The following is a 12,993-nucleotide window of genomic DNA, read 5'->3' as shown; positions in this document are numbered from 1 at the left end:
GTATCCTATCCTATACCCTAGTCATCTGTCCATCCTGAATCAGTTCTTTTCGCCGTTGAATAGCGGGGAGGAGATGGAATGTAAATTTACTCACCGTTTCGTGACGTGTTTCTTTCCGTCTTGCACTGCGTCAAGCTGAATGTCAAAATCTGCCAACCCTCGCTGGCCCGTTCTCGGCGCGATGCTGTTCTCCGGCTGCCAGCGGCTGCCCAGCCGCTTCCTGCTTCGTCCTTCACTTAGTTAACTCTTGGGCACGATTTTACTTGACACACTGATCACGACCACACACACACTCATGCAAACACAATCACACACACGGACTGACTGTGTGAAGCTGTCATATGCCACACGACGACACACACCGACACGAAGCCTGCTCTGATTCTGTCAGGCGGTCCGTTTTGCTTTGCTTTTTGCCCCTCTTTTTTGAGGGGGAATACAAGATGGACTGGAGGCCGCTGGAAACAGTCACAACAAGAAGCTAGGATGGTAAAGGTTGAAGCTGTCAACTTGAAACAAGAAAGGCAATGCCCAAGATGCACACAAAAACCGTGGTTCCACGGTGTTAGTAGCTACGAGCGAGGGTTGAACATAGGCAACACCGGGGAGGGCAGCGAAACAGCGAGGACGGCTAAGTACTCCCTATCTCCGGAAAGGGATGGTTCACTGTTGAAGTGTGTCGAGTGAAGGAGGGGGAACTAAGGCAGATTAAAAAAAAAGAGGAAATAGGATAGGGGAATGACAATCGGGTCAGTATATTATCCCTGCAAATCCACCGACTTTGAGTCGAGCAAAAAAGAGGATAAGTTGAATATGTAAATGGAATCAAGCACAAAACCAATGCACACAGTGTCTTAAATATGGAAATGCAGCCCACCAACACAACCCTCCTCCCCCTGGTGTGCGGCAGTCATGTGCACTTTGTCAAGCTACGTTGCACTTTTACCGAGGCTTGCACTTGTGGAATCTAGACGATTCTTACACTACCGGGTCTGAGTGCATGGGAATTCTACACGAATTGTTTGAAATACATTTCTTCATTTTCAGTTGAGAAGGATCTCATTCACTGTATGAATCACATCACACCAGTTGTTCATATCTTGGGTCATTACACTGTAAAGAATCTGCTCCCTTAATTTCACACTTTGTTTGATCACTTTCACTTAATACACTTTGTACGATACCAACCAACAATGACGATGCTCTTCCAAACACTTCTGCACGACTGAACGGTCACGACGGAACTGCACACGAACGCGAAAGTGAATCCTGTCCCTTCGTCTCAGGATGTACCGCGATGTAAAGGAATGTGAGTGACTCGTTCTACGGAGAGTGAGAGAGTGAGATATCGAGTGCGAGAGTGCAAGAATCCTGCGAGATACCGTTGCCAGAGTTCATTTTCCCTTCCCAAAACCATCTGTGTAACGATCGATGCCACGGGTAAAGATGTGAAGAATAAAGAAAAAGTTGTCGTTTTAATTTATTTTGAGTTAAATGATTTATTGAAAAATCTCGGTGGAGAATTGAAAATGTTGAAAATGTCTAATCGGAAAATTAAATTATGATATGAAGAATCTTGAAAGGATATCCATGTCAACGTATATTTCAAAATCTAGTGCGTTCACATCTGTCATTCGCCACAGTGACAGCTGTCAAATAGTAGTCGAGGACGGGATATGTCGAGAACGGGAGCATCCTATTCCCACAGCTTGTGCATTGTGCAGACTCTATTCCAATAATCGTAGTAAAAACCGGCATTCAGGACAGAAAAGTGGATGATAAAACAACGAAACAAACCACCAAGATGGCATTCTGTGTGTTAAACGCCGCAGCAAAGCGAACACCAACGACTGTTTACGTAGTCGGTCGTGGGCTGCTGCAAAATGTCACCGCTCCGTACCGATTGCATCAGCAGCCAGCCCGTGCGGCGGGCAAATGGTTTCCGGACGAACAGTTCATCGAACAATTCAAAGGCCCGGTAATGTACCCGGACCACGTAACTGCACGCTGGAAGCTTCCGCCCTGGAACAGCAAGATTGCCCCGGTCGAGAAGCAGGTACGCAATCTGAAGATCAACTTCGGGCCGCAGCATCCGGCTGCCCACGGTGTGCTGCGCCTGGTGCTGGAGCTGGACGGCGAAACGGTGATGCGTGCGGATCCGCACATTGGGCTGCTGCACCGCGGCACCGAGAAGCTGATCGAGTACAAGACGTACGTGCAGGCTTTGCCCTACTTCGACCGGCTCGACTACGTCTCGATGATGTGCAACGAGCAGTGCTACTCGCTCGCGGTGGAAAAGCTGCTCAACATTGAGATCCCGCCGAGGGCGAAGTACATCCGTGTGCTGTTTGCGGAAATCACACGCATCCTCAACCACATCATGGCGATCGGTACGCACGCACTGGACGTGGGAGCGCTGACCCCCTTCTTCTGGCTGTTTGAGGAGCGGGAAAAAATGATGGAGTTTTACGAGCGCGTGTCGGGGGCGCGCATGCACGCCGCCTACGTTCGGCCGGGTGGTGTCGCGCAAGACATTCCGCTCGGTTTGCTGGACGATATCTACGACTTTGCGGTACGGTTCGGCGAACGGTTGGACGAGGTGGAAGATGTGCTAACGAGCAACCGGATCTGGGTGCAGCGGACGGTGAACATTGGGGTCGTTACGGCCGAGGATGCGCTGAACTATGGCTTCAGCGGTGTCATGCTGCGGGGTTCCGGTATTAAGTGGGACCTGCGGAAGGTGCAACCGTACGATGCGTACGATCAGATGGAGTTCGATGTACCGATCGGTACGAAGGGCGACTGCTACGATCGGTATCTGTGCCGCATTGAGGAGATGCGCCAGTCGCTGCGCATTATCGACCAGTGCCTCAATCGGATGCCGGCCGGTGAGATTAAGACGGACGATGGGAAGATATCGCCACCGTCCCGCACCGAGATGAAACAATCGATGGAGGCGCTTATCCATCACTTTAAGCTGTTTACGCAGGGGTATCAGGTGCCGCCCGGGTCCACGTACACAGCGGTGGAAGCGCCAAAGGGTGAGTTCGGTGTGTATCTGGTGTCGGACGGGTCTAGTCAGCCGTATCGGTGCAAGATTAAGGCGCCCGGCTTTGCCCATCTGGCGGCGCTGGACAAGATTGGACGGCATCACATGCTGGCGGATGTGGTGGCCATTATCGGCACGCTAGATGTCGTGTTTGGTGAGATTGATCGCTAAGATGGGTCGTTGCAAATGGCCAAAAATGAATGACATAAATAAATTTCAGTATTATATCTGTTAATTGCAATAAATCATAACAAATACAAAAGCTTCAGCGTAAAACCTGGTTACAAGCAAATATTTCTATTACAATAATTCATTCGCCTTTCTCATTCATCCATTACAGCCACAACACTCACGAAAATCGGGAAACCCCCGATGGAAAATCCCCGAGAGAAAAAAAAACAGTGAGCAACCGAACACTACTCAGCTGTTCCAGTGAGAAAGGAAAAACCCTTTTCATCGGAAAAATGCTCCAAACGCCGATGGGAGAGCATAGCTTTCCTTGGCAAGATAATCAGAGAGAACTAGTGAGTAATGGTAAATTTCCCCCAAGAGCATCCTATTTTGGTGGGGAACTCTCTCCCATCATCCCCGGTATGTGTTGTGTGTTGCGCGGTGGTTTATTTTGCCGGCCGGTGCCGTCTGAATGCCGCCATTACGGCAGGCACATGAGAAGAGACAGCAGAAGCAGCAGTATATAGGACTGGGTAGAGTACATAGCTTTCACCGCAACAGTTTCGTACCTGTTGTTGTTGTCCTGCCGGTCGGTTCTTCAACGGCTTCCAAACGTTCGGGAGACGAGGTGAACACGTATAAAAATGTCCCGAGCTGGGAGGATCGTGATTTTTGGTTGATGAAATTTATGGGATCGACCTCGGCACGATTTGGAGGTCGGTTGATATGAGGAATCTTTTTTTCTTCTAAATACTCGGTTGCATGGCAGAGTTAGTTAGGTAGAGAAAATGTAAGAATTTAAATTTAAGTACGATACTACAGGGACACTATTTGTATCTATTTTTTTGTTACTTTTTAATTGCTGTTAAAAGTATTTCATTGTGCAGTAAAATGACTCGGCGAACAACGAGATTTACAGCGTAAAATTATTGTTATATTCCATAGTTTCGGAACCAGAAAATTTATATAATTAATATCCATATTAGAATCCATATCCATAGAATAAGCAATGATAGCAAAACTGTGTTGCAAAAATTGTATGAATCATTAGTTTCAAAGATGTTGGTACGAAGTTATGACAAATTCGGAAATCATCCAAAACGACCAAAAGATCATTGAAAATACTGTAAGAACTCACTGCAGACCTGGGTTCTTCATGTTCGTTATTTGATTCTTCATTTCCTGGTCCAAAACGCTCATCCTTAAACCTTATTAGTGGAATTACTAATACTAAGCGTCAGTAGCGTTGTGTAGCGCCATCTATTGCAAAATGAAAGTACTATCATTTCATGTCATTAGTTTTATTTAAAAAATGTCCAAAATGCGTCGTAAATGTCATCATTAAACCTAACTAGTGGAATTACTAATACCAACCGTCAGTAGCTTTGTGTAGCGCCATCTATTACAAAATTCTCAAAAATCAAACCATTTTTTTCTAAAAACATGACTCACAACACGCCCACACATGTCGCAAACTTCAAACTCTCATACAGCATATAATATTACCTCTCTGTCTGTCTCTAAGTTACTTCTAAAAATAAGATCTAATTGAGCTTAACCGTATCGTCTGACCGCAGATAATACAATTTCAAATCTTTTGTACGCTTAACACTCAAACAATCCCTCATCCATCTCATCCTGACATCACCCCGTCTCAATTGGTGGTTTGATCATCAGCAACACCGCCGCCACTGATGACGAGGACGACAAAGGACGCACACAACCTGCAACAAACTTTTGCCTCCCAGCACAACACAGCTGAGAGATGGCACCACGTGCATGACGCAACCAGCCAGCAGGGCTAAAGCAGAACCTGTACTTACCTACCACTACCACCAAACAAAACCCACAATCAACCCGTAGTGATCAACGTGCTCCCGCTTCTCCGAACCGATAGATTACCTCCTAGCCCCGCGGGCTGCAAGGAGAAAAACCACAACCGATGGAAGTTTCACGACGTAATCATCAGTGTAAGCATCGCAGCAAGCCTTGTGACGGTATACTTTGTCGCCATCTTCGCTCCACGGGACTGGTTGGAGTGAAGGAGAAAGCGGAAAAGAGAGAGAGTGAGAGACAGTTGCTGCCCCTACACAACGCAACGCACACGTGTGTCTGGCGGGGAGTGTACGTAGGTTGATTGTCTCGTTTACTACTACCGTTGTGCGCTCGGCTGATCTTTAGTAATTTTTAAACTAATTACATAAACGAGTTACTTCCGCCGGCTCCCAGCCATGCTGGCGTGATGCTGGCACAGGGAATATGCGTTGAGACATACCTCCCTTTCTAGTGGTTTGAGGTTTTTGCTAATGCTGTTTACCTTGATTTCTAAACTCGGTACGACAGGTGGGAGGAGGCAAACGGGCGGTAAAGATTGTTGCACAAATCAGGGAAAGTGGATGAGTTTACCAGGCACTGTCAGAAGTTGTGGCTGTAGATTGATGATAATAGGAAACTCCCAAGTGTAACAGTTTAAACAATCCACCGATAAAACCATAAAAAGACCTTGTAGCAAACTACATTGTACTTATGACGATCGTTTCCGAGATCGTTTTTAACCCTCACGCTGATAAAAAAAAAATCTCCCCATCAATATGGAATGCGAAGCATTTATAAAGCGTCCAAGCGCCACTGAAGCGAAGACATTCCAGGCAACTCAGCAAAAAAGAGAGCCAAGCCAGCTAAGATATGATGCCGAGAGGGAAAAAATCACGCCCAACCTGCACTACAATCGGCATGCCAACGTGTGCCATAATCTACTCAGCCCCTTTCATAAACTCACAAACGAACGCCGCACCGGTGTGCCGGCCCCTTGGGGTGAAGCCAGAAGCCGGGTTTTGCAACTAGGGGAAAGCGGGGCAAAATGGGCATGTTAAGCAGTTTACTGAATATTCCATTGAATATGCCACAAAACACAATTATTCATGCATTATTGTATGCCTCCACTATTTATCTATGGATTGAAATTGCCACATAGAATGAAAACAACTTAAAATCATGAAAACAGTGTAAAATAAAAGTTGATGTTTTACGAGAAGCTATTTTGACACGCGGGGTAAAATGGGCATAGCCCTGGGGCAAAATGGGCATATGTAAACAAACTGTGAAACGTCAAAACACTGGGGTAAAATGGGCCACAACAACTGCGCTTAGGTAATGGTCTATGCTTTTGCGCACCGTTTCGTGAATTGTATTTTCGTTCTATCTTTTGTTTTGCTGGTCAGGAAAGCCCTTAAAATTCTTCCAAAAATATGTTATCAAAATTAAAACAGTTTTTACACGTTTAAATCTACAAAATCGATTCTTTTGAAGCTGTGTCTGTTATCATTATTGAGGCGACAAATACAACACCATAGCCTCACCAAACGCCATTTGTCAAAAGTATCTGCCCATTTTGCCCCAAGCGTAACTGCCCATTTTGCCCCACGTGAAGCATTTTTGTATTTTATGTTATATTAGTAAAAATACGCATTCGATCGCCTTGCTTTCTTCAGACAAATTGTATAGAAATATCATATCTTTAATAATATATAATGTAAAACTTCAACGCATCCCTGTGACACTGGGTTAAGCTTATTTTCGAAGTGACAAAAATTACATCAATATGCTACTAAACCTTATTTTGCACTTTTCTTGGTTATTTGTTGTGTTAGGGTTATGAAACTTACATGGTGTTCATAAAACACTCTAATGAATACATTTTGAGCATTGGAAAGTAGCTTTGTAGTCAAATAATGCTTAAATAGAGGGTGCCCATTTTGCCCCACATGCCCATTTTGCCCCGCTTTCCCCTACAAAGGATTCCAATTAAAAAATACCTCCAGCCTCATTGCGTAAGCCATCACGGCTGGGTCAGTTCGCATCCGCAGCAAGCGCTGGAAACCGATTCCCATAGGACAATCGGAAATAGTTCCCACCCGGGCTTGCCCCCTCGCTTGACTTGCACAAAACGCGCGCACGCTGCTTGACACTTCCGTTTGACCGGTAACGGCTCCCCCCGGCTCTCCTTCTCCTCCATCCCGAGGCAAGACGGTAAGGCATGTGTGAGTAAGGATGCATTTTTACGCCCCTCCCTTTTGCTCTGGAATCTTTCTCACCTGTCATGGTTCGTTACCATGTCAACCGAGCGAAAGGGGACGTATTCCTATTTAGTTTTTTTTTTTTTTGCTCCACAGAACGTAGTAGCCCGGTTGGCGCGTTGAAGTGAGGCGGGAAGGTGAAAGTGACTGACACACTGGCTGACAGCGCTCTCTAGCGTGTGCGCACACATTTCACTCGATGGGCAAAAGGTAAAATATTTCCATTCAAAATTGCATTCATCTTCACCATTCTACGTACGTACGCTTTTGGTTTTTTTGTTTTCTTCTATTTTCCCACCACTCGGAACAGCTAGCACACAGTGGAATGCCGGAGACTGTCAGCAGTTGAGGTGGAGCACACCGTACCGAGTAAGCATTTGTACCGGGTTGGACGTGGTTCGGTCTTTAAAACGGTTGACGGGATTTTTCCTTTTCAGTGACACATTTGGCTGGACGGTTCATGTTGCCATGATAAAAACTAAAGCACGGCTATGGAGTAAACCAAAGCTGAAGCGGAAAGGACGCCCCCCGAATGCCTGTCCTCCATTCCTCAGGGGCAATCTGGCGACAGCGGCGGCGGGGGTTTTCCCCGATTAAAACCCCCAAAGACCCGTACCTTGATCTCGGCAAACTCTCCCGTACGGGGTACGGGCGCCGACACATGGCTGACAGGGAAATGATAACAAACATTTTCCCTCGCTAACACACACCCCCGGACCCCTCCTTCTCTCTTGTTCTGTGTGACTTGGGGATTTTGAGGAGGAATGGAATATGCTTATTTGCTTTCTCTCGTTCCTCCAAAAACAAAAGCAACAGCAAAAAAAAACACCCACGTCGCGCTTCAATCCATCCCGCGGCGGGGGGTCGACGGTTGTTTTGAATTCTTCTCGTTTTTTTCCCCCGTTTGTCTTTCCCGAAAGGGTGTATAGTAGCGCTCGATGCAACACGAAACCCAGCCAGCGTTTGTTTGCTGTTTGGCAAGAGATAATGATAAATGTACACCCGGCCCGTTTGCGCGGGATTTGTTCGGGACTGGTACGACTGCGACCATGCATTCATTGCCCTCGGTCTGCCTGGATACGAGCCAGCCCACTCCCGAAACGGGTGGAGAGGGACCAATATGCTTTATTTCTGGGCGCTCTTGCGTGAAAACGGGGTACCGCTGATTAAAAACGTATTTTAATCTGCCACTCTGGTCGTAAATCGTGTGAGCATGGAGCATGGAAGGTTCGGGATTTGGTCGTTCCGTTGGATCGTCTATGCTGCGAGTATTGGTATTGCTGGAGCGAATAAATCTAAAACTAAGACCATTATCATCTCGCAAAACATGTCGGATGATAGTACATTAAGCTTTGCGCGGGTAACTGCGATCCTCTCTTGATTGGAACTGTTTTAAAATGGTGCCATCTATTGGGAAGCTGTGTAACTAAATGCTTTATATTATTATCGCTATTTTTGTTTGTTTTTTTTCTTGTTTTGTTTGGATATTTTGGATTTATTGTGTATTTTTTCATACTGTTTTTTCTTTATTTATTTATTCGTTTTCTTTTTAGAAGTTTTTCAGTGTTTTGCTTCTATAGTTATTATTTTGTTAATTTTTTTTATTATAAGACTCTTTAATTGTTTTTTGTATTTCTTAGTTTTTTTTGCAAAATTGAGGTAGCAATGTTTTAAAAGTTTATTTGTTTTTTTTTTTGTCAAATCCCTTCTCCTCTTCTATCTCATACTGTAACACTTTTGACACCTTTTGAGTGTGTATATATGTTTGTTTTTTTCCCCCAATCAAGTCTTTTCTCCGTGTTTGCATACTTACAAATTAGCGCATCTTACACCACCGAAGCCATGCACCGAGAAGACTCTGTTGTCGACTGACGACGTACAAGGTTCTAGAATAATAACTCCAAACTCACTTTTCACGCTTCGTTACCTCGCCCAAAACCTTGCGTTAACACGCGGCGAAGGATAAGCCAAAATCTATTAGCAAGTTTGCAACCAACCAACGTCCAAAGCAGGCTTGGGCAACGGCCCAAGACAAGCCAGCGCCAGCGTGCACCAAACGCGGATCAAAAGAAAGCGTGCAGGGGCAAAACGTTGCGGCCCTGCACCTGCCTGGGTGCATCTCATCATTACAGCAAACCGGTGTGGTAAAACCCAGGCGCCCAGCTAAACTACAATCGCGAAGAGTTTCACCCATAGCCGAAAACTACGGATTATTTCTAATACGCAAAACAGAGGGCGGAAGAGAGAGAGTGAGTGAGAAAGGGAAGCTTTAAGCCCTGTAGCTAGAAGCCGGATGCCTGACGCGCGTGGGATGATAATGGAACTTAACGCCATGGTAACCACGGTCACCATACCCTAGCGGTGCAAGGCAGTGTAAAAAAGGGGGTGGGGGGGGAGGAAGAAATGGGGAATTCGCCGTGTGCCACAGGGGGATGCCGCAAATTTCCGACATTGCTCGTTACGGAAATAGTTGAAAGTTTTGCTTGCTGTTGCTGCTGCTGCTGCGACTACGTTTACCATCAACGGAGCTTTTCCGTCGTACTGCTGCTCCGAGGAAGCTTTTCCAAAGGGAAGATTTGAGGCGATGTTCAGTTCCGCGTTGGTTGTTACCGTGCATTGCGTGTAAATCTTACACACAAACACGCACGCGCATGCCATCCTCGCTTTCACGGGGATTCACGGGGACGAATGTATTATATCTTCATTGAAGCGGCACTCCCTCCCTCGAACGAACGCCAAAAACTGTGATCCTACCGGTACGAAATGGGAAATCCTTTTAGCCGGCGGCACTGTCACTGTTTTCCACAACGACGACGACGACGACGGCGACACATTTCAATTATTTCGCCACGACCAAAACCACGGCGAACGAGCGTGTCGAAAATCAGCCATTTAAAACTTTACCATCCAACGCCAACGTTTGGTGGACCAGGTGCATCATACAATTTCTTCTCTCTCTCTCTCTCTCTCTCTCGCCGTGTACTTCATTTCTTGCGGGAAAGGATACATGCAAAACTAAAGCCATACACATGCATCAAGCAAGCGAACAAAAAAAAGCGAACTTTACGATGACAGACAGAATGAAACGTTGTGCAAATAGTAATCACCGGGAATTCGGTGGCCAAATGTTTGTACAGACACGGTGGACCAGGGCGTCGTTGCCTTTTCGGTGTGCCTTTTTCTTTCATTTTTTTAATGGAAGCTTATCATTAGATTGGAAGGAAAAGGGAAATTGGAATGCATGACAAAAAGTCTGTTTATGTTAAAATATGTCGGGGATGCATAAATAAACGTCAACATGCATGCATATAGAGGCAGCAATGTCGTGTGAGCACTATGAGATGCAAAGGAACTAACGACGAGGCATGCGACGACGCTATTACAGGGCTGCTACAGACAGCTCAACACCGTGAGTAAATATTTCAAACCCTTTAAATACATTTCCACTATCCCAATGGCTACTCGAATAACCTGTCGTTGGTTGCTTGAACCTACGGAGGTTGTTCAAAGCCTATAAAAGAGGAACAGGTCGACGCGTTTAGAGCAAAATGACAGAACGCGGTGTATGTAATATGTTTGTCAGTTAAATAGAACATACGTTTAGTTTAGTGAATTTCTGGTACTGTATGTTGTTATGAAACGAATGAGAAACTTTTGCATAAGCCGCTATACACATCGAACCTGCACGTCTACATTTGATTTCCCCTCTTAGGATTTCACTGAAACTTTACACGACAGAATTTCATGTCTTTTAGGGCGTTGATTCGTGATCACGGAATGACAAACCAAGAAAATCGCAAGCAGTGGATTCAAATTCACAATAGACTCCAAACAATTGGAGTACGCTCCGCGCTTCTCTACCAGGTCAAGCGAAGGATTGGCCCTCAGCAAGAGTCGCCGGATCCTAGCGGAAGAGAAACAAACGGCAAACTTTTGGACAGAGTCTTTGACACTTTGCCTACTAACCAGTCCTTTCCGCATGTTACTTCTGATCCGAAGGTTGGGAAGCCTATGCAGACGGTAGGGGGTGTTTAGCTTGGAAATCCAGGGGCTCTGTCCTATTTCTGATGTTGGAATAATAGGTGTTAACTCCAAGAACATCTCCATTTGAATCTTCCTTTATGGAAAACATGGCCTACTTTTACACTAAATTTTACCTTTGCACGTTTACCCTATTATTCGCACGGACTGGATTGTTCGGGTGTCCAAAAAAATCTTGTTGTGACGTGGGAGGATTTGGAAGGATAAAACAATGGTTACTTGGATTAGGACAAGACAATTGGTGAAGGAAGAAATTTACTTTCGCGTGCGTTACAGCAATAGTTTGTCTTTTTTTTTAATACAATTGTTATCGTTAGAAATTCGAGTCATCTACTCAATAGACTGTGCGTTACGCGTTTATTAGTGACCACTTTTTCCGTAAAATTTTCAAAAGTAAGCTCAAAATGACATGCTAGTAACGAGCTTTGCGTCGACCTGTTCTCTTTTATAGATCCTGATTTGCTCCATAACAAAATCTAGTGTGCTGTGTATAACAATCAGTCTGGTGCAGACATGGAAGACGGTTTTAAGCAGTAGTAGTAAGGAAAGGAAATTACCAAACTACCTTCGTGATGGCCAGTTCTTCAGCCAGGAAACAAGGACCGAATCGAATCAAATACAGTATCATACTTATTTTCTTCTTCTTATTTGGCGCAACATGCGTGGCTATCAGTGACTTATTGATTACCCTTAGCAAGGTAGTTGGTCCTCACCAATTGTTCTCAAAAAGCAGGTAAATTGTGAAAATAGACATATTCAGCCTTAGAATAGCTACAGAAAAAGTGCAATTATTTGGTGAACCTTATTTACTACTTTAAACAATATAACTATGACGCTTAAATAACATTTCTCTTAAAGCCACATTTTACCCATCTGCTTTCGATTGCTTCCTTTCAAACGCGAACCGCACATCATTCCTCAAACGTTGCACCATCAGAAAAATAATTTGTACAGCATCGTGTGCAGACAGATGGATAGACGCAAATAGTAGTAACAGTAGCCAGTCTGCAGCCACTAGCGAAAATATTGCAATATGAACGATGCTTAAAACAGCATAGCAGAGAAAAAACAACATTGCTGCTGATGCTGCTACTGCGGCACATCCTATACAATGAAGGAGAACCCCACCACAGCGAGCCGCGACCGGAAACGATGTTGCCGATTTCTGTCTGGTTCAAGTGAAACAGAAATAGTTTTGCATCCTCTCAGTTTACGTTCACGACAGAGCACCGAAAGCTAGAAAAAACAGCACCACCACCACCACCGTCGACCGAGACACGGAGAGCGGAAAACGGAAACCGAACCGACGACAGTGGGTTTCCTCTTGCTCGTTGCTTCGCGCCGGTTAGCAACGGCAGCACAGAGCAGGCTGTGCCATTCGGTACAGGAAAGCGACAAAGTCAGCTTTACGCTAGCTGCATCGAATCGTGGCACACTGTGGCCCCACGGGGGAAGTGCTGATGAGTGCTGAAGTTGTGCTTGTAGTCGGTAGCAAAGCAAAGTCGCGGCCTACCCTGGATGGAGACGCATGGTGGCGCATGGTGAATTGGCGCAATGGTTGGCGCATTTGGTACTTCGATTTGCTGTCGGCAGAAGAAAAACAAGGTTAGTGATACGGTATGATATACTGTTTTCTCCCACTTTAATTATGTTCAG

At 45.4% G+C, this 12,993-nt stretch overlaps 1 protein-coding gene across 1 annotated transcript; it reads left to right on the top strand.

Annotated features, from left to right (window-relative positions):
* The first annotated feature begins 1,676 nt into the window (after nt 1-1,676).
* On the top strand, nt 1,677-3,286 carry LOC120953393 (NADH-ubiquinone oxidoreductase 49 kDa subunit-like). Its single transcript, XM_040373278.2, has one exon. It carries the CDS (start codon nt 1,805-1,807, stop codon nt 3,218-3,220), a length of 1,416 nt encoding a protein of 471 aa, XP_040229212.2. The 5' UTR covers nt 1,677-1,804; the 3' UTR covers nt 3,221-3,286.
* The last annotated feature ends 9,707 nt before the right edge of the window (nt 3,287-12,993 follow it).

The sequence above is a fragment of the Anopheles coluzzii genome, chromosome 2 (assembly GCF_943734685.1).
Source record: "Anopheles coluzzii chromosome 2, AcolN3, whole genome shotgun sequence".
NCBI lineage: Eukaryota > Metazoa > Arthropoda > Insecta > Diptera > Culicidae > Anopheles > Anopheles coluzzii.
Note: the sequence above shows the minus strand (reverse complement) of the source record. Positions and strands in the feature narration are given on the sequence as shown.